Source organism: Gopherus evgoodei, chromosome 3 (genome assembly GCF_007399415.2).
Source record: "Gopherus evgoodei ecotype Sinaloan lineage chromosome 3, rGopEvg1_v1.p, whole genome shotgun sequence".
Classification (NCBI taxonomy): Eukaryota; Metazoa; Chordata; order Testudines; family Testudinidae; genus Gopherus; species Gopherus evgoodei.
The window spans coordinates 186,404,929-186,431,274 of record NC_044324.1 but is presented as its reverse complement, the minus strand read 5'-3'; the positions used below and the strand labels follow the sequence as shown (position 1 = coordinate 186,431,274).

At 36.8% G+C, this 26,346-nt stretch overlaps 1 protein-coding gene across 1 annotated transcript in view; it reads left to right on the top strand.

Moving 5' to 3' along the window:
* THADA (THADA armadillo repeat containing) overlaps positions 1-26,346 on the top strand; it is a 334,882-nt gene that overhangs the window by 125,286 nt on the left and 183,250 nt on the right. Inside the window, 1 exon segment of the mRNA XM_030557656.1 lies at positions 3,020-3,151. Coding sequence (XP_030413516.1) covers positions 3,020-3,151 — 132 coding nt within the window.

Below are 26,346 nucleotides of genomic sequence, written 5' to 3'. Positions count from 1 at the left end.
CTCATTCCATCTCCTGACCACCAATGCATCACTCATAGGCTGGGGAGCGCATCTCAGTGGTGGCACAATAGAGGACAAATGGTCTGTAGCAGAAACATGCCTCCATATCAACCTGTTCAAACTCAGAGTGGTCAGAAGTGCGTGAGCTCACTTCCTCCTGCTGATCAAGGACACACAAAGATAGATCATGACTAAGGCTGCGATTTAGACCTCAATAACTTCAGCCACTGCCTGCTGGGAGCTGCAGGGTCCCCTGCTGCCTGTGGAGGCAGGGAGCTGTGGGGTAACCCTGTGGCCCCAGGCAGCAGGAGCAGCAGGTGGACTCCCTGCGGCTCCTGGCCACCGTGGGCTGCATGAGGGACCCCACCGTTCCCATCCACTATGGGCAGCGGGGTAACCCCCGGAGCTCTTTGCCTCCGTGGACAGCAGCCATGACCCTTAGAGCTCTGGGCCGCTGTGGGTGGCAGGGGGGACCCCTGCAGCTCAGAGCCACCAGCGGAGGCGGACCCTGGAGCTCTGAGCCCCCATGGATGGTAGGAGCACCTGGAGCTCCCAGCCTGCCCGCAGCTGCCCAGGCGCCTCGTTTTGTCATGGATACTTTTAGTAAAAGTCAGGGACAGGTCACCGGCTTCTGTGAATTTTTCGTTATTGCCTGTGACCTGTCCATGACTTTTACTAAAAAATCCCTAACAAAATCTTAGCCTTAGTCATGACTGACAACCTGACCAACCAACAGGGAGGTGCCAGAGAAGGAACTGAGGAAGAAATGCCTGTGCACGCTGGCTAGCCTGATGGATAGCAGAGAGTTGTGTATGTCCATGGGTGGAATGAACTGCTATTGAAATTCTCTGATCGGCAGCGCAGGGAAGTACACACACCTAAAGTGAAGCACCAATAGGGGGACGCATCTCGAAGAACCATCATTACTGCACTGCTCTGGTGAACTTCAGTTGCAGCCTCAAGTGTTCAGCAATTCTGCAAATGTGGCTATGGGTGTGTCATGATCGGCACCCAAAAATGAGAAGCACACAGTTAGTGCCCAACTGTGAATATTTTGGTTTCGGTGATTTGCCTAACATCACTTGAGAACTCTGTGGCACACATAGGGATAGAATCCAGTTCTTCAGGGCAGCATTTAGCTGCCTTGATTATGAGAACATCCTTTGTACAATACCTTGCTTTGTTCACTACACACCTTCAACCTTCTTTAACAGGTGGGGCAGGGTTCCTACAGACAGCAATGCTCTTCATTACACAACCCTTCCTGTGCAGAGTGAGGCATTGGTCCTCAGAAAAAATAGTATGTGATCATGTAATTAAAGACTGTAATATTAGGCTTGGAAGGATTATTTTTACTGGTAAATATCAATAAACATCAGTTTCACCATGAACACACAAACTGATGAAAAAAATTTCAAACAGTAGTGATCAAAATGTACAGTCAGAACAATTCTGCTTGGGAATTTGCTAGATTTTGATTTAAGGATATTTACTTTGTATATTTTGACACACAATGTTGACAATATATGTTTTAGTGAGGATAAAGGTTTAACTTTTTGAATCTCAACTTTTATTGTCATGAGACACAGCTGAAAAAGAGGAAAAAATGCTAAAAACAAAAAAGCACTTGAATTCTTCCAAACCTAATCATAGTGCATACGCAGACAAATTAAGTTTGCATGTGCAATGTTAGTTCTGGCATTTCCTAATTTTTAAGTATTTGAATTTGGAACATTAATAATGTTTTTTAATGTGTTTTTGCATGTAATTTCCTAATTAAAAAAACCTGAAGAAACAGAATTTCTGTCATGTGGAACAATATTGACCTCAGCTTGGATCACGAGCTAGATTCAGACCTTCAGATCTGTACCACAGGCCTCTATCATTTGAACTAACAGAGTAACTTGTAGCATTTGTAGGCTATTAACATTTTATGAGAGTCAGCCACTAGAAGGTCTGACACACAGTTTGCCAGTGGGTTTAAAAGCTATTTGCTGACAGCAGAAAAATGTAGAGACTCAGTACTCCTAGGTTCAGTTCCATATTCTGGAGGGGAATGTATTCTACTCCTATGGCCATGGTTCTTGCTTGCCACCCTCCAGAGCCTATCGACTCCCCTTTGCCTCAGCTCCTGCTTTCCTCTCCCTCTGCTCTTATATACACACCTCTATCTGCCATGTTCCCAACGCCCACAAATCTTCTGGTTTTTACATTCGTAAATCCTTAAATGTATTGAAATAAACTATGCCCATATGAGCACATTATATCATTATAACTGCATCTATACTAGTTGATTGCACCAATTTAGTTGTATCGATTTCTACATTAATATGGTTAAATTGGTATAAAAACCGATTACACCTGCCTTAAAGCCTTTCCACTAAACAATCTTAACTGATCTTTTCCATGTAATAGCTTGGCATGTTAGTTGTTTTGCCTGTTGGATTTAATATCAAAATATGCTTTATAGTTGTCTTTAGTTTTTAATTTGGGCTATACAGACACCAGCATTCCAAAGTAAAACCTGCAGGACACATGCTAGTTGTCCTGCCTATCTGAAGATAGGCTTATTTTGTTCTCATGCTTTCATATTGTATTGATCAAACTTTCTCAATTTCCCAATTCATTGGGAAGTGTTACCTGTTCAGTTTTTTAAGTCAAGTTAGACAATATGTATGTAATGTAATGCACCAACTCTTTTGCCAGCCTCTTCTGTTTCTTTTTTGTACTTCATCTTATTTTCCTAAAGTTGGTATATATAAAAAGGGATTTGATTGATTCACTGAGCTATCTGGGTGTCTCGTGCATGCATTTGAAATGAAATAACTCCTATCATGTGTAGGGCGCTATATTTAAAGGTTGAAAGTGTTTTTTAAAGAGGAATAGTAGAAGGATGTGTAATTTACTTAAATCTCTACTTTGCAATATTTACTGATATACCAGGACCAATTATTGATGTTAGCAGATATGGTTCAGGATAATGTCTTTAACGAGATACCTCTTAAAATTTTTCATTTAGTGAAACTGGTGAGTTGAAGCTCCATCCAAGTTTGTTTCTTTTGCTTTTGATCCTGGGCAAGCTGTATCCTTCTCCAATGGATGGCACTTATTCAGCTCTCAGCATGGCACCGTTTGTTCCTTTTATTATGAGGTGAGGTGCATATTTCAAAAGAATTTTCTACGCTTACTAGAAAACATTCTCTGGTGGAGAATCATAGTTTTTTAATATACTTTTCAGCATATTTCAAAATGCTTTGTAAATGTGGTAGTTACCATTTAGTTGAAATAACTCATGGAAAAAACTGTTACTTTAATAGTTGTTGGCAGTGTTTTTGTAGCCATGTTGTGACACAGGATATTAGAGAGACAAGGTGTATGAGGCAATATCTTTTATTGGACTAACTTCTGTTGGTGAAAAAGACAAGCTTGTGAGCTATACTGCTGGAAAAGAACTCTGTGTAGCTCACAAGCTTATCTTTCACCAGCAGAAGTTGGTCCTATAAAAGCTGTTATCTCACACACCTGGTCTTTGTTACTCTAATACTATATTAGATCAAAGTTCTTGATTACATATTAATACCTATTTTATTTTCACTGGGTTAAGAAAAAGACTAGGGTAAACAAATCTCATGCCAGTCACTGCAGGGATCAGAGACACTTCCCCTCATGTACAGTATTGCACAATTAATTGGTTAGCTGCATTGTGGTTTTTTTTTTTTTAAACTTTCATCTGAAGCATGATGTATGGTATGGTCCCTACCAGAGACTGGATGAAATTGATTGACTATGCTGTGATCGGGAGGGTAAATCTTATGCTGCTGATCTTTAAGAAAAATGGTTTCAGCTCCTGTGGAATGGATTTAGATGTTCATTTCCCATTAAAAAAAATATGGGAGTTGTATATTTAATCCAGTGTGCATGGTGTGGGAAACATAATGCTAAAAAAAATTAATTGCTTCCGTGTGGAGAGAGAATTATGGTTTTCAAATACTTTTTTTGCTCTTGGGTAACATGGTGAAAGAAAACAGGACTGGAGGTTGGGAAAGAAATTAGAATAGTTCTTAAGTACAGCTTAAATGCCCTACCAGTTACGGGAAAATAGATTTTACAGTCCAAAATATTATTCCTTAAGCTTGGAAATTTCATTATTAAATCTATTAGAGCAGTAAAAGAAGTTAAACATGTTTCTACCCCAAGTCTTGTGATCGTTATTTAAGCTGCTATTTACAGTGGAAAACAATAGTAGCTCTGCCTGTTTTTCTTTCAGCAGATATGACATTAAAGCATAGGGTCTTGTATACCACAGCATTGCTCAGTGTTTGTAGGAATAAACTCAATTTACCATATACTGGTATACTGTTTCTAAAAACAAGAACTGAAATAACAGAAGTTTATCTAAAATGTTTCTGCCATTCCTGAATCTCAAACATTTATCTATAGATCCATCTAGAGGGACATTTATTAGTTAGGTCATTTAAGCTATATTCTGCCTTCATACCATATGCTACTTCACTGGAGTTTTATATATGGTCTAGAGTAGAAAAGAGTGCCTGTCAAACATACATTTATGCTATTTTTTCAGCTTACTTATTCTGTTTTTCATGTTCAATCTGCATTCTGATTGGCTACTCTTAGTGAGAATGTAAGGAACATAAAGCTTCAGCATTGCTGTCCTCCTTAACAACTGCTGTGAACATTTTTTGGACCTGTCAGCATTAAGCCTTTTCACAGGGATATTATGGAACAAATAAAATATATTTGAATAAAAAACTCAAGACATTAAGAGATCTATATCACCAGGGACTTGCCTTCCTTAACTCCTATCGACTACAAGGATGTCTGTAATACTAGTAGTGAGGAGAGCAAAGATATTTGTTTTTAAGATTTTCTTTCTGTTGAACATGGGCAGTAAATTAGTTGCACTTTTAACAAATTGGTCTAAGGCTGGAAAAAAATAGTTACATCTTTCAGAAAGCAAGTTTCATCAGGCTTTGAGATGTAAATTTCCTGTCTGATACTTAGCAAATTGCTGACTTTTTACAGTTGTCTGGAGCTATACTGAAAACACTGTAGTCTTTTAAAAAAATCACATTGTGTTCAACCTGACATTCTTGCTTGCGTATCATTATATAATTTGTTTTTTTTAATGTACATAAACACTTCTGTGAATGCATTGATAATTAGTTCATTTCAACCTCTGTGTGCTTTATCTGTGATTTACAGAGGTGAATCACCTAGGGAAGGATACTTTAATTCCTTCCTTTAAATTTTCCCCTTGCATAAGGGCAAATGAGCCAAAGTAAAAGTACCTCTTTTCTGAATATTTCTGATTCCTTTTAAGATTGCAGGTGAAGATTGTTGTGAAGTAATTCTAAGTGAGGATCAAAGAGAAAGTATAGTAACAAAGGATGTTAATCAACAATATACTAAACCAGCATACGTTAGTCATCCTTTGAATCTCCCCATGTAGATATATTCATCTGTATATATCTATATATAGATAGCAAAGAATCCTGTGGCACCTTATAGACTAACAGACGTTTTGGAGCATGAGCTTTCGTGAGTGAATACCCACTTCCTCAGATGCATGTAGTGGAAATTTCCAAGGGCAGGTATATATATGCTTGCTTGCTAGCATATATATACCTGCCCCTGGAAATTTCCACTACATGCATCTGAGGAAGTGGGTATTCACCCACGAAAGCTCATGCTCCAAAACGTCTGTTAGTCTATAAGGTGCCACAGGATTCTTTTCTGCTTTTACAGATCCAGACTAACACGGCTACCCCTCTGATATATATAGATATATATCTATAGATGAATGTGTGTGTATATAATTACTTGGCAATCCAATACAATTATAAAATGTAATTGCTACATTTTATACATCATATAGTTTTATATGATTTTATATGATTTCAAGTTCCGTAGAGCTCTAACATCACATTTTATAGAGGATAGATAATATATATGCAGCGAAAGACAGAGGGGGTGAATGAACAGTATAACGTAGCTGATCTTTATCCCTACACACAATAAAGTAGCATTCGTTTATTGATCTGAGAGAATGAGCTGAGTACTTAGTGTGTTTGCAAGAAAGCAAGCAGCTCCCTTAACAATACTGTACTTGCTTGGAAGATTTCTAATTAGGCTTTGGAACAGTTTCAGTTAGCTAAAGTGGAATTTTCCATCTAGTGGGAGTAGAGTTAAGGTCGCTCTGACCGTGCTGAAATGAATTGCACAATAGGAGTAGGATTAAATGCTGCAAGGACAAATCTCGGTCTCCCTGCAATACATATACTTTCTACTCCCTGCTAAACTAGGAAATTTGATTGCCTATCTACATTTCTATTAAAAGTACTTGTTTTTTTCCTCCAGATGTTTTATTTGGAAGAGAACACATTGATTCACAACTTATCATCTCACTTTTTAAGATATTTGAAAGAAGTTGTTTTAGAGCTAGATATGTCTGACGTACTGATTACTTTTTAGCTTGATGGAATGTTCAGAATGTTTTTGATTAATGAGGGAGGTAATCTGGAGGTGACATTTTAACTATAAAATGAAAACACTTCAAAAAAAAATTCTTAGATGTTAAAGTGATCCAGATTTGAATGATGCTTGTAACCATGCCCTCCTCAACACAACGTTATTCATAAAATGCTTAATATTGTTGCCTGAATTCTCTGTGGGAATAAATCAGTGTTCCTGTGGAAAGGTGGTGAGACTCTAGCCCTCTACTCTTAAGGGCAGGTTTCAAAGCAGAATCATGAGTAATATAAATCATGAAAGGAAATACATTCTGTGGAGAAAGCTTCATTAGAAATACAGAAATCTTGCTAAGAATTTAATATTTTTAAAATATCACCATTGCTACATCATGTGAAATCTGTGATTGGATCTTTCTATTAAAGTACATATTATAACAGCTTAAAGGGTTGGAAAACCCCATCAAAGAAAATCAGACATGCCGTTTTATTTTTGAAACTGTGGTGTAATTCAGAGAACAGCTAGTCCTTGTTTTTGCTTTACCTTTGTCCAAGTATTGCTCTACTACATTTTGATTTCGAACATAAAGTATAGTAAGCTTGGAGAAAGTGTAAAGGAAGAGGGTGCCTGACTCGAATATAGAGGAGAGGAATGCTAGTCTGGGGATGGGGAGAAGTAGTAGTTTGTGACAAAGAGCTGGGGGTGTGTGTGATGGAGATGCATGTGAGACAGGAGGCATATGGCACTGGAAGGGTGCAGGAGAAAGCAAGAAAAACAGGGACCGATAGTTATTGGAGTGGTGGGACAAGGAGACAGGGACTGGGAACCAGGATGGGAAGCTGCAAGCCAGCACAGGAGGAGGAAGACTGAGTCAGAAAAGTCTTAGGTATGGTATAAACCTAAATAAAGAAGTACTTGTAGGTGGGCCAGGGAAAATAGCTCCAAGATCTATGCATATGTGAATCAGAACCTTTACTAAAAGGGTGCTACGGGTCTTCAGGATAAGTGACTGCACAGGGCCTACATTGCAGTCTGCAGCCTACCTGGAGGATGAGGGTAGAGCCCCTCCACTAAAGCTTGATTACTTGCACATTATGAATTGTGTGTGAGAGATGGGCTCTTTCACATTAAGGGTATGGCTGCTAGAGGTTACTCTTTCCAACTTGAAATAACTAATTTCCAGTTGACACAGATTAACTATCAGGATTGCACCCTATTAGTCTGGATACTCCACAAACATTTGTTGCAGGTTTGTGGCCTCAGTTAACTCAGGTTTTTGAAAAACCAAAACAAAACCCTGTAATATAGATGTATGCTATGTAGTTTGAGCTACAGCTGCAGTATACTTACATAATTTAATATTCCAGAAATTAACTGGACTTATCCAAAACTGTACTGGACTTATCCAAAAAATAGACTGTAAGCAGGAAATAGCAAGCTGTTTTTAAACTAAATTAGACTAGCACAGAGTATTTAGTAGGTATATTGAACATGATTAATTTAGGAGTGAACTACAAGCTTGATACAGGAGATCTGGTTCTTTCCAGTTAACAGTCTAAAAGGAGGTTCACTCCCAAGAGTCCTATCAAAAGCTGTTCAGAGATTAATTAGCCTTGTGTGTGTCTGAGCCAATATTTGATAAACTATTTTAAGCAACATGACGGTATTACTGAAATATTGTCTTGTGTTTTGAAATACGTATTTGTTCTAGTTCTGGTAGAAATACTAGCATGAATAGTAATGTATTATAGTTAATACTGAATGTAATTGTTTATGGGCTAGGACAAGTCAAAGCTTACCTTGACTGATGTTTACTTAAAGTTTAAATAGAATCACCTTCACTTGTGCCTTGTTGATGGTTTGTAGATAGAATGAATTTCCTCTTAATGGGCTTTCTGATGAGTAAAATATTTTTTCTGATGTTGAATAACTTTCACCATAAAGATATGTAATCAATTTGTTCCCAAAACACAGATTTTTTTTAAACATTATAAGTATATTAAGTATGTATGCCATAATTATGATTGTAGCACCTAGGAGCCCAGCCATGGACCAGCTCTCTTGTGCTAAGTGATGTTCTAACTGTACTAATTGTGCTGACTTGCAGTTAACTGATTTGTCTCTCCACTTGTTTTTCACTTCACTAACTCACAGCTGCCATTCCAATGTAACTGCTTTGTCTCACTATATCACCTGTATTTCTCTATCCTTCCCCAGGCTTTTTCTTTCGTCTATCCCCACCACTCACCTTCCCAAATTCCCTCTATCTTCTCTCCTGTCTTCATCACTCTGTTCACCTCAATTCCATACAGGGGAAAGCTATCACAATGATAATTAACAGCTATCACTTCTGAACAATAAATTCAATTACTTTTAAAAACCATGGAGCCTCCAGGTTGCCCATACAAAGCCTATAATCTCATTGTAACCGTTGTGTTACCATCCCTGGAACCCATTGTTGTAAACCACTTATTTTGTTACATCTAAGCTTGGTTGTATGAATGTGTGAGTAAGGATTTGCAGGATTGAGCACTTGAATTGTAAACTTGTTGGAGGAGTCCAGTTTTCAGAAGTTTTGAGCATCCATAACTCACATGGACTTTTTAATTCAGATCACCTGTGAAAATGAGAGTTCCATGGCTCTTATTTATCTAAAGGAACCCTATGGCTCTCTAAATATTAATTTTTGTTACTTTTCATAAACACTCTTCATTATTTTTAAAAGGAAATTATAATGAATCTTTACTAGCAAGTGGTTAATTTTTTTTCTTTGTATTTAGAGAAACTTAACCTCCATAGCCAGCTTGTATTGCTTAGATAGCATTATCACTCACATCAGTAACTTATGGTAAATTGTTTTTCAGTAAGTGCCTGATACTGCTACCATTAAAGTTAGTGGCAAAACTCTCATTCACTCCATAGGGACTGGGTCTGGGCCCACAATGAGTAACAGAGCAACAAACTCAAAATGTAAAATGAAAAGTGTTTGTAAGGCTATAAAGTACACGGTCAAAATTTTCATATTTAGGTGCCTAAAGTTAGAATCCTAAATTTGTTTTTAGGTACCAAATAGAATTGGCTTGATTTTCAGATATGCTAAGTACTCAGTTTCCTTTTGAACTCAACAGCTACATTAAAAGGAGGAAGCTACATAATCTCACAAAGAGAAAAGTAAACTAGTGCAGATCTTGTCCTGTCCTGAGATATCTACAGTACATTTTTTGAGATTCTATAATTTTATTGAAAACTTCGTTAGTAAACTTTATTTAGGGAAAATATTTCTGCAAACATTTTTGGTGTCTTAGATATTGTAATTGAAAAATATTCCTTATTTATTACTATGTTTTAAAAAAAAAAGTAGATTCTATGACTTTGTTTTCTTCCTTATGTGCAGTTGCTTATGTTGACTTAACTATTTCATCCTGTATTTGACTGGTACAGTATTTAGCTGACTTTCTCACCTCCAAACCCTAGTATCCCTTTGAGAAGTGGCCAGTATAGATTGCTACAGAGCTGCGTAACAGTGTGGCTCTCCGTACCTTGCAGCTTTTTTCATTTTGCTGTATTTTAGCATTTTAGCACCAACAGGAAACTTGATGCCAAAAACCTGCCTGATTGCAACTGCCAGTGCTGTGAGATAGAGATTTTTATCAACAACCAACAGAAATTTCTGTTGGGATAAATGTTCAGTGTGATATGAAGGGAAATACACTTGTTGAAGCCAGTTTTACATTAATACAACTGTTGTGAGTTACTGTTGTTAATTTAAAGTCTGCCCCTAAGTCTCTGTGTTAAAAGGTATACATCCTCCATTTTTGTTTGTTTCTTTTGTTAGCTGGTCCATATAGTTGGTTTAAGTTGTAGTTGGCTGGAATTATTTTTAGTATTTGGAATGTGAATGATGCAAAAATATTAGAAATATTCAGTTTTTGCTAAGGAAGCTCGTTGGGCCCATTTGTCATTTTACTGAAACAGCAACTATCCTCTTGAGTGCAATTTGGGCTTTCAGAACCTATAACCTGATGTAAGTACAGAGAAAAATATATAGATGTAGATACATAATATAAAAATCATGTATATCCTGTCGTAAAATGTGGATTTTTTACATTTGTATTATGTTTTTCTATGCTAAATCCTTATTGTGAGAGCACATTTATATGTATTTTTGTTTGATGCAAAACCTTTGTAGACAATAGTATAAATATTTCTTTTGACGGGCCTAGGATGAGAGTTCATTTGAGATGAAACAAAGTGACAAGTACACTAAGACGATCAAAAAAGGCGAGTAAAAATCTGCTACTCTTAAGTATTAGCTTTTGAGTATAGTAGCCAGTGTTTGAACAAGTGATCAGATCTACACATAACTCTCAAATGTATCTGAAAATACAATTTTTGGAAGCTAGTGGCAGCTGTTGGCATGTCCATTTCTGCGTATCGGCTTTCTCTGACATCCAGGCTTATTTCTTTAAGAAATTTTAACAGCTCTCCATACAATAAACATAAAAACGGAACTGTGCTTTTCAGGTGATTTGCACAGTGGCAGTGGTTGAGCAGTCAGTGAGATGCTTACTTTCTGTTGATGGTGTATGGGAGAGATGCTTGCACTGCTCATCAAAAGTGGGCATGATTTTCTGACTGTTCAGAGAAATATATACTAAATGTCAGTGCAATAGGAGAAATGCTTATTGGAAATGTAGGATAAATTAAAATCTTCTGGAAATATTTGCTTTAATCTTGAATATAGGTTTTCCTCTTAGATGTTGTAACTTGCTATTTAGTTTACACAGTTAAGTCCCAATCCAGCAAAGCACTCAAGGACAAGCTTAATTTTAAGCACAGGAGTAGTCCAGTGAAATTAGTGAGTCTCCTCATACACTTAAAGTTAGCATTTGATTAAGTGCTTTGCTGGACCAGAGACATTTAGTGACATAACCTTCCTTCACAATAGTATACACAGGAAAGGGCAGAAAAATAGAAGGGAAACAAAGCATGCAATGCAAATGACTATAACAAAGTAAAAGAGAGAGAAAGTGGGTGAGGGTAATATCTTTTACTGGATCAATTTCTGTTTGATAACTGGAGCTATATAGAGCTCTTCCTCAGGTGTGGCAAAAGAACTCGGAGTGGCACAGCTAAATACAAGGTGGAACAAATTGTTTAGCATAAGAAGTTAACACATATTGTAACAAAATAATTCATTAATCACAAGACTAAAACCAATAGTGATATATTAAAAGTTTAATTATTATAAAAAGCAAAAAAAAATCTGAGCTTCTGAGAAGAATCTGTATAAATGCTGCGGTAGATACTCTTGAACTATTGTAGTTGGATGGGTGGAAGGGGGAAAAGTTTTGGAAGAATTTAACCCCTCTTGCTGCTGACCTATTTGCCATGATTCTAATGGTAAGTTAAAGTAAGAAAATCAGTCTTGGCATGTCCTCAGCTGCAATCAGTTCAAGCACTTAAAATCTTTGCAAAGGAATAAGATTTAAGTTATTGTTTAACCTATATAGTTATTTTAAAAATAAATAAAAGGTTACAGACATTACTGCAGAAAATTGTGTTTGACTACAGTCTTTGTTGTGGGTTTTGCTAACTAATTGGTACGGTAATAAGTGTTGTTGTGTAGTTCTTCCCATGGTTCTGCCTTTGTGAAACATGATAGTAATTTGTTTTTACAGATTATCAAAATTAAAATGCAGTTTTGAATAACAAGTGTTCTTTTATTTTCTCCACATTTCCATTTACACAAACTGAAGTTGGCAGAATTTTTTTTTCTCTGGAGAGTATCAGCCAAATACTAAGAAAAGGTGGATGAATCTACAATTAACCCATTTGACTTCAACAAATTGCTAAATAAATCTACTTGAAGTTATGGTTGTCACTGAGATATTGCTGGGGATTTCTTGATAGCAAAAGCAACAAAAAGATTGAACTGAAATAGAGAATCCCAACAGATGATGTAATAAATCTAAATTTGAAGGCAAAATACTTCTATGGAATATGAAACTTGTTTACTTTCTTCCTAGGTTCCCTTAAGTTTGAGTGGTGCAGGTGGGAGAGACTTGGGCTTTTAGTATAACTTGTTGACCTATTTCACAAATAGACAAAGCCTATGTCTACGTGCTTCCTGTACTACTAATGTATACTACAGTAGAACTGATTTTAAGTGCTTATGAGAAGAATATTGCCTAATGTTTTATCTTATTCATCGATGCTTTTCTAGCTGTTCTGTGTTGGAAGAGTAAACTATTAACTACAGATACAGAGACTAGAAACTTATACAACTATTAAAAAACCCAAACCCAGTCCCTTAAAAAATCTTTTAACATAAATTCAAGGATATATTCATGCCTTAGAACTGCGGAAAAACATTTATATTCCACCTAATCTGTTTCTACCTTTGGCTCTGACCTTTGGCCCCTTTTTTATTTGACTAAATTGATGTATTAGTTGTAAAGTATGTAAGCTACAATAAATTGTTACTACTGTTGAGACATCGAGTCCCAACTTTTCTTTATTCTTTGTTAAGAAGAAAATTGACAAAAATGGAAAGTAAATACTGCATGTTCCTCAACTAATTTCAGATTAAAGACAAAATGCACTCAGACCAATTATAATACATATGAATCCTAGCAATGAGCAGCTGAAGGTAAAAAAATTGAGACTTAATTTTTCTCCCTTTGGATACATTAGTTCTATGCGGTAGATTTTCAGATTTTTTTTCTATAAAATTCTATATGGAGCCCTTTAAATCATTTAAAGTATAATTAATATTCACCCCTGTTTACTCTAGGTTGGTTTCACAACTGTGATCATTTATGAAGATATGTTTTTCTTCATAAATGAAGTAAAAATTGAGTCTCTGAGAAGACAGAAGAGAAAAGAATTATTTGCTAAATTGTTGCATAATACATTTGATCACAGCAAAAAATATTTTGTGACCCTAGCATATTATTTGTGGATACAAGAAATGCAGGACAAGTCTCTCTTATATAAAATCAAAGAGATTGTGTGCCAAGCAGGTTGTAGCCATTGTTAGGGAGGTAAAGGAAACCACTGTAGGACTGAAATACTTGCACATAGACAGTAAACTGAAAATGAATCTCATTGCCCTACTTTTTTAATAGCCATACACAAATAACAAGGGCTCCTACAGTCCTAATTCAAGATTGTGTATAATTTGCTTCAGCATTAGTCCCCTCTCTCCTCAGCACTGTACCCACATTTTTATGGGCCTGATCCAAAGCCGATTGAAGTCAATGGGGAGAACCCCCATTGACTATGAAACTTTGGATCAGACTCTGTATATCTTGTGCCTCAAGAAACCAGCAACTTGCTTCCCCAATAAGAACAGGAGTACTTGTGCCACAAGTACTCCTGTTCTTTTTGCAGATACAGGCGAACATGGCTGCTACTCTGAATTCTGTATAGAATCACTGACTTTCAAAAGTCATATGACAGCCTTTACAGGTGTATATTGTGGAATATTCTTCAGTCCTACAGAATTCCAGTGAAATTCATCAACATCAAGGCCACATACAGAGATGTGAAGTGCTCTGTAAGGGTGAACAACCAGACAGCAGAGTGGTTCAATGTGGACACTGGCATGACAGAAGGCAGCATTTTATTTCCACGATTGTTTGGAATTGCCATAGGTTGGATAATGAACACATGTATTATTAACACAGATTCCAGTCTAGCATGGGTGGATGGCAAATGCCTAGAAGATCTAGGCTTTGCTGCTGATATTGTGCTATGAACAACACCCCAAAAAGCTACAAAGAAAGACACACAATGTGGCAAACATAGGAGCCCTATCAGTGTTCAAAATTAGTTATTCTAAAACACACATTCTTGAAATCCAGATGTAAAGTAGTAATATCATATTAGAAGACAAAAATATCAAGAAAATATAACAGTTCACCTACACAGGCAGCACCATATAAGTCAATGGGAGACCTTAAGAAGGAAAGTGACATCAAGAATAGGAAAGACATCCACAGCATTTACAAAACTCTACAACATGTGGAAATCAGATATACAGCACCAAAACAAAACTGAGAATTTTCAGTTCTAGTGTAATCTCAATGCTAACCTGCAGCTCAAGAGCTGGAGATTTACTGAAATGTTGGACAGTAAACTAGATGCCTTCTAGTTATTTATCCACTTAAGGAAAGATATTTTCTCATTGATTTTCTCCAATATCAATGAGGAATCTAAGAGGAATACTTACTAGTGTGGATGTACCACAAAAATAAATGCCTATGAAAGGTTCTGGGCATCGGAAAGCCTCTGTCACCAGTGAAGAGATCTAATAAATTATCAACCAGCAGCTCATTTCTACCAGAAGCAGAAGGAAGCGCTGGACATCTGTGGGGCATGTACTCTGGATGCCAAAACACGGACTGCCATGTCATTAAAAACTGTAAGAAGGACGCTTAGCAAGGAGGATAGAATAGACTATTTCAACACCACAGAGCAAAAGGAAGCAGCAGCAAATGACAGAGAAATGGAAGAGACTGGTTTTCACCCTGTGTGCCAACATTGGCATGGGAAAGATGTAACGTGGTGTAAATAGAATCACATATATTAGCTTTCACTTGTTTGAAATGCTAAAAATACTCTCTGAAGTTATAGAGGAAAATGGAGATTCAGGCTTTACAAGAGACAGAGAAGAACCAGTTCTCAGGCATCCCAAGGGAGGAGGAAACAATATAGTGCCTTCATTCAGCAAAGAATCCCCTCTTTCCCGGTGGGATTAAATCCTGAGATAATGCTATTCTGCATAGTGTTGGCTGTGTGGGTATGGCATTTAACTGCTGCCCAGATTGTATATATTACCATTACCAGGTATATTACCATTTCTCTTAATTTCTATAAACCTATGCATTTGTAAAGCAAAAATGCAAATAATTATTTAGATTCTAAGGGTCATTGCTTTTATATTGGGTCAAATGACAAATGCAGAGTAGGTCAAGTTGAAGATCTCAAAGGTTTGATAATATCCCCTTTAGGAAAAATATTATTTCATTGATTTAGTATGGAAATCAGAGGAATATTTAATAGTAGGTATGCACCATACAAATATTTCTATAGTCAGCTTACTATTCTTTTTAGACCTAACTGCATAGCATTGCTACCTTCAAAATTTGATTCAAATATTATGTCTTACAAGGGATAATTTAGCAACTTAAAAATGAATTATATTGAGGATCTGTGGATAGAGCCTGGAACAAAATCATTTGATCTGATTTGAAAAGGAAGATAACTAGAAGCTTTTACTTCATTTTTGTGAATGTCATTTTTGCAGGAGCTCTTTCATGCTGAACAGACAGTGCAGTTTAGTTGGGCTGGTAGCTGAATTTTAACACGACTAATTTTTTTCTAATAAGAACTTAATCCACTGCAAATTGAACAGAACATAAAAATAACTTTTGGGTTCCTGAACAATTATTCAAAAACCAAGGTAACTCTTTGGTTAACTTTGGGTAAGGCTGGCAAGTGACTGACCCAAAGACTAAAGTTCAATGTTCGTTTTAATTGGCAAAGTTGGCTATGCTACTGTTGTATTGGTTAGCAGTAGAAGTGCTGGATTAGATATTTTTATAAGGGAACTGTTCATCAGTTAATCAAAAGAACAAAGGGTACTCTAGGAGTGGGAAATGGATCCAAGACAGAAGTGTATGGTGAGCATAAAAAATGATGGAAATACTTGTCTGCTGTGACCGGGTAATCTTTATACTGCTGAGTGAGGGGGAGAGGAAATGTATTTTTTGTTCTGTATATATATGAAAATGATGATTTATTCTTAATGTAAGATACACCATTTTTAAATTCTTTTATTTATCCAGATTACTAGCAAGTGGTAAGCAGGAAATACATGGTAGTTCGTATTATTGCATTAGGCATTTTTATGAAAGGATTGGATATGTGCTTAGTGGCTAAAGCCGTTATTAAACATGTTACTCTTATTTGGTAGTCACAGCTCTTCATCCCAGCTTAATTTTACTTTAGTCACAAACAGATGAAGCTTGTGCGTGACCTGTTGTTCCTCGGTTTAGGTTTAAGTAGTGTTGTGTGTACATGTACACAGGGGGAACTATTTGTACATCAGCTATGTTTAGATGGTTGGGCTTTTAGTATAACTTGGATTCCCATTTATGGGCTGCAGCATTCAACCTTCCCCTGTGTCACCAGGCTCCATCTAAACTCCTTTGTTCCCACTCCTCAACTTTCTCCTAGGAACATCTCACATGCAACCTCCATTGTTTCCTGAGCTGCATGCTAATAAGCATGATTTGGAGTGCACTCCTCCATATCTGTATAGGGTCAGGGTATAATATTACTTCTATTATTTTTATTATTTTATTTTATTATTTATTATTTATTATTTGTATTAGCCCTCAGAGTTCCCTTTTTTCTGCTGTCATGCTGTATTTGATATGACTTAGTGATAAATGTAGCATCAACACTAAAAGGACACTATTAACTTTTTAATTATTTTTTAAAATGTTTAAAAAACTTTTCTCATCAAAATAACAAATTGATTCTGATAGCGTGTGCTTTAAATAGCATGAACAGATTTTTGTTTTGTGTTTTTAAAAAGCCTGTTTTATAAAAAAAATTATTAGAGGGCTTTTTCCTGCTCCCACTAGGGTAAAAAAAGGACTTGGGTTGAATTTGAGATCAACACAGTGGTGTCCCTCCTTGTTTTGCTCAAGTGCATGTTTCTTGTTATTCGGTTCCAAACATCCTATTTCATTTTTGGTGAAAGTAGTACATTTCAGGTTACTCCAGACCAGTGTATGCGAATGTGGTACCACTATTCTAGTTCACTAACTTCCTACTAACCAAATAGTGAAATTGATTATACTCAAAGTACTGTCAGACACCGGAAATAAACTGAAAATAGAGGGGATTTTTCCTGCTAATCTTTCTTGGTCTGCAGTTTCTGAAATTATAACAATAACAGGTACAAAAATTTCATGTGGAAACATGATTTTTCAAGTTAATTCTGTTCCTTTGTATTTCTGTGGCATAGCTAATGTGCAAATAGTGAGAAAAGTGTTTTTAAAATGTTTGTTTTATGGTTAATTTAGTAATCTGAGAATTGGTGAAGGTGAGTACTGCAGAAAAGGAACAGTTAGTTATAAATGGAAGTAAAGGAAACCATGCATATAGGGAACACCTTAAATTCTTTTATAAAAATATATTTGAAGTACTCTTACTTTTCTTCTCAATTAATGTCCTGTCATTTTTACCATTAAGGTAATTAACTGAATGCTTTGAAGTGTGCTTGGGAGTATATAACCTTTTCATGCTTAGCACAAGCTGCTGATACAATTTATGGATTAAATCTTGCCAGTTTTAGCTGGTTTGTTCAGGATCTGAATATTTCTAAGGTTGGCCAGTGCAGTGTAAATATGTTGAATCCATAATTAAACTTGCTGGAGTCTGTTCAGATTTATTGACTTTTTGTTCTTGATCACGAACTGTTTGAGGTAAATGTGTTACATTCAATAGTTCTTGATGTATGTAGATGAACAGTACTAGTTTGCACATGAGGTACTTATTTTGATAATTGTGTCTAGGACTAACATTTACTTTCAGTGGATGGATACAGAATTGAGATTCTCCATAGGTAGAAACGGAGTAGTGTATTATTTGAGGATTTTGCAAACTTTCCAGTTGATTAGTATTTTGAGGTATAATAAAATGAGGATGGCTATATCAGCATGTTTGTTAGCAGTTTTATAATTGGACTGAGGCATGATTTCACACTTTCCCTATGACTCTTTATAAATGTGTCCATAAAGAATATCAGATCCTCGACACAGATTAAGTATTTTTCAAATCTAAAGCAAATACCCACACTCCTCCCAAAACACTCCACTGCTCACACTTCTGGCCCATGAAGAAGATGAAAGAACCAAGCAGCCTGTGATAGGTTTCAGCCACTTCACTTAATGTATTAGTGGAAGGTACTCAAACTCCAGTGATAAGTGCAGTCTGTGAATCGATAAAGAACAGAACAGAATTTCAGATCTTAAAAATACCATAATTCAGTAACTGTGTCCTGTTCAGAATGGTTGGTTTCAGTTGGCAATGCATTGTTTTCATAATTGACTCTTGAAAAATGGTTCCTTAACATGGCCCAAATTTTACTGAGGACCGGGCCTCTGATTTTAGGTTTCACAACACAATAGTGCATTGTTTTACATTCTCAGGGCCTTCTCAGCAGTTAGAAGGGCCAAGATTAATTTTTAAAATCTCAAAAACGTTTGTATTCTGCTGAATACATTGAAATCTCTGAATACCACACAGTGTGGTGAAGCAACTCATTTACAACGTGATGAATTCCCTCAGTCCCGAACCAAGTCCTTGGAAGAAGCAAAGAGATTTTTTCCGCCCCCTCCCCTTTCTCAGCCAAAGGACTGCAAAGTCACAGCACGTGAACTATTTTTGATTTGTTACTCGTTTTGTCAGAATGACTGCCTGAATCCAACACATAGACTATTCTGAAGAGTAATCAGCTTTCTTCTCAGAGAAGATCACATGTGTACAGAATGGTCTATATGGGACCCAGGATGAGGTAAGCAATCACAAAATAAACAGCTCAGACTGCTCCTTTATGGAGATTGGTCAATTTGCACAAGCAGCAGTCTGTAATATACTGAAGAACATTTGAGTTACTACCTGCTGTGTAGATTGTGCCCTTCCTGGCTGGTGAAGGACAACAGAGGGACTACTCAAGCCATCTACCAACACACATTGTCAACATTTCCTTCCACAAAGGCTCCTAACATGCAGCTGTCCAAGTAATACTTAAGAAACAGCCTCCCGCCATCCTCACAACCTAGTAACTGGTATATTCACAGGAACTCTAAACTAGCATAACCTAGAGCCTAATGACCACAGATAACCTACTAAAAAGCATGAAAGCACATTAGTCAAATTCTAATTGTTCAGGGAAAACAGTATTAGTTATCCATTGTTCATATGAAAATGTTGTTGCATGTATTACAGTATACTCTGTATGAAGAAGAAAGTATTCAAAATGAAAAATATGCCATTTAGCCTTCAGTAGAATGCCTCTCATCAACCCCTGTGTAGTTTCCTGTTCTCACTATTACTTTGTTATATAATTCTGCAACCACCTACTGTTAATATTGGAAGTGTTCTTCAAAAAGTTCGAGTTTATATTTAGCTCTGTTGAATCACTTTGAGCTGGTAGGTTTTTTTTTCCAAACCACGTAAGTAATTTAAGAGCATGTGTCCTGTTGAGTTTTCCTCCTTAGTCACTTAGTTTGTGATATTTTCAAAAGTGCCCATCTTTAATTTGTCCCTTAAACATTGTCAGGTTTAGTGCTGCCTCTGTGGAAATGAATGCAGGACAGGGAAAGACAAGAAAATATCTATCCACCAGAGAGAAAAGTTTGCAGCACTTTCTCCATTGGTGTCTACAACTTTCTGGTTTACCTCCATCGTGTTGCCAGGGTTTCAGGGAAACCTTCAGTATCTGTACCATGGATTTTTTTTTTTTTTGAATAGTCAAGAGTGCCACTGTTTTTAAGTTTACCCTCCAATACAAAGGTTTAATACTTAGCACACAGTGAGGAAGCTTATTTGACTAATAAAGCTCATGGGAGCAAGCCAAAAAGATTTTCCAGCTGCTACTTGTATATTTTTCTTTGTTTATACAATGTCAGGAAGAAAATCCCCCAGATGAATTGAGCAGAAAGATCAAACAGAGATTAAAATGAAATCCTGTTTGTTAAATCCAGCTTCATTGCTAATGAACTGTATACGTTCTTTATTTATTTTTAAACTTAAAGTACTAGGTTTCACTGCAGATGCAAATAGAGTTAAAATAATTGCTACTGTCATTTTTGTCTTTAGAGATTTTCTAATTTGACTGGTCAGATCATTTCCCATGTTCATTGTAAATTGCCAAGAGGAAGAAGTATTTGTATAGACAGGTGCTCCAGAGTCAGATATTATGAGGGTCTCCTTTGTGACTGTTATAACAAGAAAGCAAGACTTGCCACTCAAAGCTGGAATTTTATGAGTTGTTTACATCTGCCTGACTCTTGTGTTTGAGCTCATTCCTCCTCCCATTTTCTGATAATAAAACTCTTTTGAGTTAAGTTGCTGATAACAGGTGATGGCTGAGACAATAGCCATCAAAATCTCACATTCTCTAAGTCTAAGGTAGCCCTATTGGTTAAGGAATAAACTCTGAGGGTATGCATTATGGAGTTCATTTGTAAACCTCTCATGTAGTTAAGGCATGAAGCCAAGTACCTTGAAAACACCTGAGATGTATATATCAGGTGCCTTCAGGCAGTTAAGTTCATTGACAGGTTACTAATGGTCACCATGTTGTGATATATTATTGTGTTTAAAAACGAGAGAGAGAGAGCGCTTTTGGCTCATTACCAATAGTATATTTTGAAAAAATAAACATTTTTCTATGCATTCCTATGCCAGAAAAAGTAGTTCCTAGGAAAGGGAACAAATATAAGAGAAGTTCTTTACTATAAAGAAGAATCTTCTTAGTACTGATTTTACTTCTCTGAAAAGCAAATAATTTGTAACCGAACTCTCTGACTTTATTCTGTTTCTCAGTAAGAATTTAATATAGTGCTCTCCGGAGGTTTCATATTATAAAGATTTCAGTACTTTTTCGAATATGTATATTACCATATATTTACTAATATGCTGTTAGATGTTATCATAGTTTACATGTGTCAAGGTAAACAAAGTGCTTTTTGTTATGCACTATCCTTCATTTTTAAAATTTTGATTATCTAAGTCCAAAAATTGAGCCTTTCCAAGTGGGTCTTCAAGTCATTGTAAATGGCATCAACAGATTTAGGGGAATCAGGGAAGGCCAGATCTAGTAGTAGATTTCCATTCCAGACCACTATGCCTGACCTCCTGTACATTGCAGGCCACAAAACCTCACCCACCCGCTCCTGTAAAAGACCCATGACCTCTGAATGAGTTACTTAGCTCCTCAAATCATGATTTAAAGACTTCATGTGACAAAGAAGCCACCATTTATTCTCATTTAAACCAGCAAGTGACCCATGCTTCAGAGGAAAGCAAAAAACTCCCAGGGTCTCTGCCAATCTGACCTGGGGACAAATTCCTTTCTGACCCTAAATATGGTGATCAATTAGACCCCGGAGCAAGTCAGCAAGGCCCACCTGCTAGACACCTGGGAAAGAATCCTCTGTAGTAACTCAAGAGCCCTCCCCATCTAGTGTCCCATCACTGGCCGCTGGAGATATTTGTTACTCGCTGTTGCAAATGGGCCACATTCCATTATAGGCAAACTTGCCATACCATCCCCTCCATAAACTTACCAAGCTCAGTCTTGAAAGCAGTTAAGTGTTTTGCCCCAGCTGCTCCCCTTGGACAGCCATTCCAGCACATCTCTCCTCTGATGATTAGAAACCTTTGTCTAATGGCAAGCCTAAACTTGCTGATGGCCAGTTTATATCTATTTATTCTTGTGCCAACATTGGCGCTTAACTTAAATAACTCCTCTCCCTTCCTGGTCTTTATCACTCTGAGGTATTTATAGAGAACAATGCTATCTCCCCTTAGCCTTCATTTGGTTAGGCTAAACAAACCAAGCTCCTTAAGTCTCCTCTCATAAGATAGGTTTTCCATTCCTCTGTAGAATGGTCTTCCATCCTAGTAGACCTTCCAGTTTGACTTCATCTTTCTTAAAATGGGAGTCCAGAATTGCACGCAGTATGAGCTCTCACCAGTGCTTTATATAATGATACTATCACTTCCATACCTCTATTGGAAATACCTCACCTAATGCATCCTAGGTTTGCATTAGCCTTTTTCACAGCCACATCACATTGATGGCTCATAGTCATCCTGTGATCAACCAGTACACTCAGGTCTTTCTCTTCCCTTGTTGCTTCCAACTGATGTATCCCCTGCTTGAGGCAAAAATTCTTTTTGTTAGTCCCTAAGTGCATGACTTTGCACTTTGCACTATTAAATTCCATCCCATTTCTATTACTGCAGTTTTCAAGGTCACCCAGATCTTCTTGTATGATATTCCGGTCCTTCTCCATGTTGGCAATACCTTCCAACTTTGTGTCATCTGCAGATTTTATTAACACACTCCCAGTTTTTGTCCCAAGGCCATTAATTAAAATGTTGAATAAGATTGGTCCCGAGACCAATTCCTCCTGCCTGACAGTTCACCTTTCAATATCACCTGTTGTAGTCTCCCATTTAATCAATTCCTTGCCCACCTTTTGATTCTCATATTAATCCCCATCTTCTCCAGTTTAACTAATAATTTCCCATGTGGAACTTTATCAAATGCCTTACTGAGATCCGGATAGATTAGATCTACCATTTCCTTTGTCTAAAAAATCACTTATCTTCTCAAAGAGATCAGATTGGTCTGGCCTGATCTACCTTTTTGTTGTATTTTATCTCAATTACTGTTTACCTCTATGTTCTTAACGACTTCCCCTTTCAAAAGTGTTCCAAGATCTTTTAAACAAATGGGCCTTTAGTTTCCTGGATCACTTTCCCCCCCTTTCTTGAAAATAGCTACTGTATTAGCAATTCTCCAGTGATATGGTATGACCCCGAGTTTATGGATTCATTAAAAATCCTTGTTCTTGGGCTTGCAATTTCATGTGCCAGTTCCTTTAATATTCTTGAATGGAGATTATGCAGGTCCTCCTATCTGCTCTCATTAAACCGTTTGAGTTTGAGTTTCACCTCGAATGTGGTAATTTCTACTTCTATATCCTCATTTCCATTAGCCACCCTTCCACTACTCCTAGACTCCTCATTACGCTTATTAAAAATTGAAGCAAAGTGTTTGTTTAGGTATTGGGTAAGGCCTAGATTATCTTTAGTCTCTACTCTATTCTCAGTGCCTAGCGGTTACACTTCTTTCCCTGTTTTCTTTTTACTTATATGGCTAACAAACCTTTTACTATTGGTTTTATCTGAGACATTGTGGTGTGCACTGCCCAGGTCTCAGGGCAGATTGTAATGTTACAATTTCACCCTTTATGTACAATAATGTACATTTTAAATCTCTGTTTTCATACTGATTTTCTTTTGTAGACAGCATAAGGGGAAAAATAAGTACTGAACTAAGAGCCATATTTAAAAAAATAAACCTGTGTAGGCAAATACATGAGGATATAGAATTTCTGGGTTATATTAAGTAAATATCTCCTTTTTTCCAAAACCTGCTTTGTAACAGAAACCTATTTACAAAGGATTAGTTAGCAGTTGTAGTTCATATTTTGCCTCAGCAATAGTAGATAAATAGTTGGTTGTCACAAAATATGAGATTGACTTTATTATCAGCTTGTTGTTAATAAGGTAGAAGTGCTGGATTTTGTTAATTTTCTTCCTTTCTGAATAATAGTATTTGGTCTTGGGAGTTCGATGACATTTGTACGAGTGTACGTATGCTGATTAAAATCCTGGCCCCACTGAAGTCAATGGAAGTTTTGCCATTTGCTTCAAGGAGGCAATAATTTCATTCCTTGAGTAGCTCCATTGAAATAAATGGGGCTACCTGTGGAGTAAAGTACTACTCAATGTGAGTTTGTGTGGCAGAATCTGGCCCTAAAAAATGACAAGTTGGTACATTTAGGAGTTAATCACTGTCAAACTATTCAGGCATTCCAGCATATATTTTACTGGAACCAAAGTCTGCATTTCTTCTCTCCCGTCAACTGCAGAGGTTCCCCACAACCACTGTGGAAGAATTTTGGAAACTATCTAGGCAGTGTTGGTCTACATCTACAGCATACTTTGTAGTCCAGCTCTGGAAAGTGAAACCCCAAGCAGCAGTGTTTAGTAGATGAGCTGGCTGGGGCAGAGAATCTGCTGTTTCACAGATCCTCTAGTCAATGCCCTTCACAACAGGGGCACGGCTACAGGTGGAGCTACTACAGCCTTAGCAATTGTGGAGCAGCTTCCACTCAATGGCTTGGAGGGTGATGAGGATCCATTTTCCTCTAGCTCAAATGGAACCCACTGGCATCTCAGGTTGCATATTGAAGCCAAGATTGTGACCTTTTAAAATAATTAAGTTATATTATTGGTTGTTTAAAAGTAGTTTTATACATTTGGAAAATGTGTAGAATAAACAGTGTATAAGCAGCTTTTTGTAGCAGAAGTCCCAGCTTTTATCCAGCAAATATCTGATACAAATATATTATAGATGTGGTCCATTTTAAATAGTTTTTTTGTCACCATTCTTTCCATTCGATTAATAATGGTCATTTAGTTAAGTGGGTTTTTTTTGTGTGTAGGGCTCGGTTGGGAAGTAATGATTTTGCCAGCTCTCACTGTACTTCACAGGGAGAGGAGGATTGGGACCATAATGTTGTAATATCTGCTTGTGTTAATAGTAAATTTATAAATATATCCAACTAGAATAAGTATTTACAGATATATAATTCTTGTACATGTAAAGTTTTACATTTTGTTCAGCAGGTAGTGAAATGTTATTGAGAAAATGACAGAAAATACTTCTATCAATTAATAATTATCTGTTTTTATTTTCAACTAGTGAAAAATAGTTATATAGGTTTTCTGCAGCTGACATTTCAGAGAAAATAGGAGAGAGGACCTGTGTAAGCGCCTAATCCAACAGGGCTACTCTCAATAGGGTTACTTGTGTGCCTAATTGTTTGCAGTATTGGATAGAGGGTATAATTTTCCAAAGCACCTGTGTTAACTTTAAATGAGACTTAAGCTCTGAAGTACCTAAATCATTTTTGAAAATGGAATTTAGGCTCCTGAGTTTAGGCACCTGAATTTAGGCACTTGGGAAATTTTATCCTTAACATGATTTTTTTATTCTCAACAATAACATACTGTGGTTGCTTCTTGCATTACCTTAACAATGCAATAATTGTCTGGCAATAATTGTCATATGGAAAAATTGTACAATTTTTTTTAATAGTGCTTATTGCAAATTGTTTTAAATAGAAGCATAGGACATAGTTTAAAGTGAGGTTACTTAAAAATTGCCTGGAAATCTATACTTGATTATGTTACTAGGAAAAAAATATAGAATTCCATTCCATTGTATTTAATTGCATTACATTTGGGGAGGGAGAGAACCCCCACACCCTCTGAATCATATGGTTTTGGAAAATAACTTTGCACAGGGTATCTGGCTGCAGCAGACTCTGGCTCTTTCCCCATTTTCCATTCTTTCTCCTGAACAGAGACCAGATTCCTTTGGGAAATCATCATTTATAAAAGGTCATGAACAGAATGAGGGACATTCTTTAGTATACAGTTACTGCTAATTAGAAACTAAACATCTGTAACCATGTCAGAGTTATTGGTAGCTGAAAAGAAACATTTATATACAAGATTCCCTCTGCTAACATAAAACATGGTATAGCACGAATACAGGAACAGTTGTAGACAAATCACTTTCTGCTGTGCTGAGGTTATTATCTAGTAGAACTGAAGCATTCTCCTTTAAAAAACATAAGTTCTTATTAGCACTAAACCAAATATTTTCTTACACTTGCCAGTGCAGGGTTAAAGGTTTTACTATATGTGGCCAAAAATACAATATGCAGAAAGGGTTAGACTATGACTAGGACTGACCCACAGTTCTTTTCACATACTTGTGTATAGGACACCTATTGTCACACTCCTTGCATTTCCCTGGAGCACAAAGACTATCCTCTCTTAGAACCTCTGTCATGCAAGTCACCTAAAGGAAATGTGGAAGAGGTGGGGATGAGGAGAGGGGAGCATGCTGCACCCTCCAGAGGTTGTAACTGAGCTCCAGGAGGGAGAGTTGCAGCTACTACG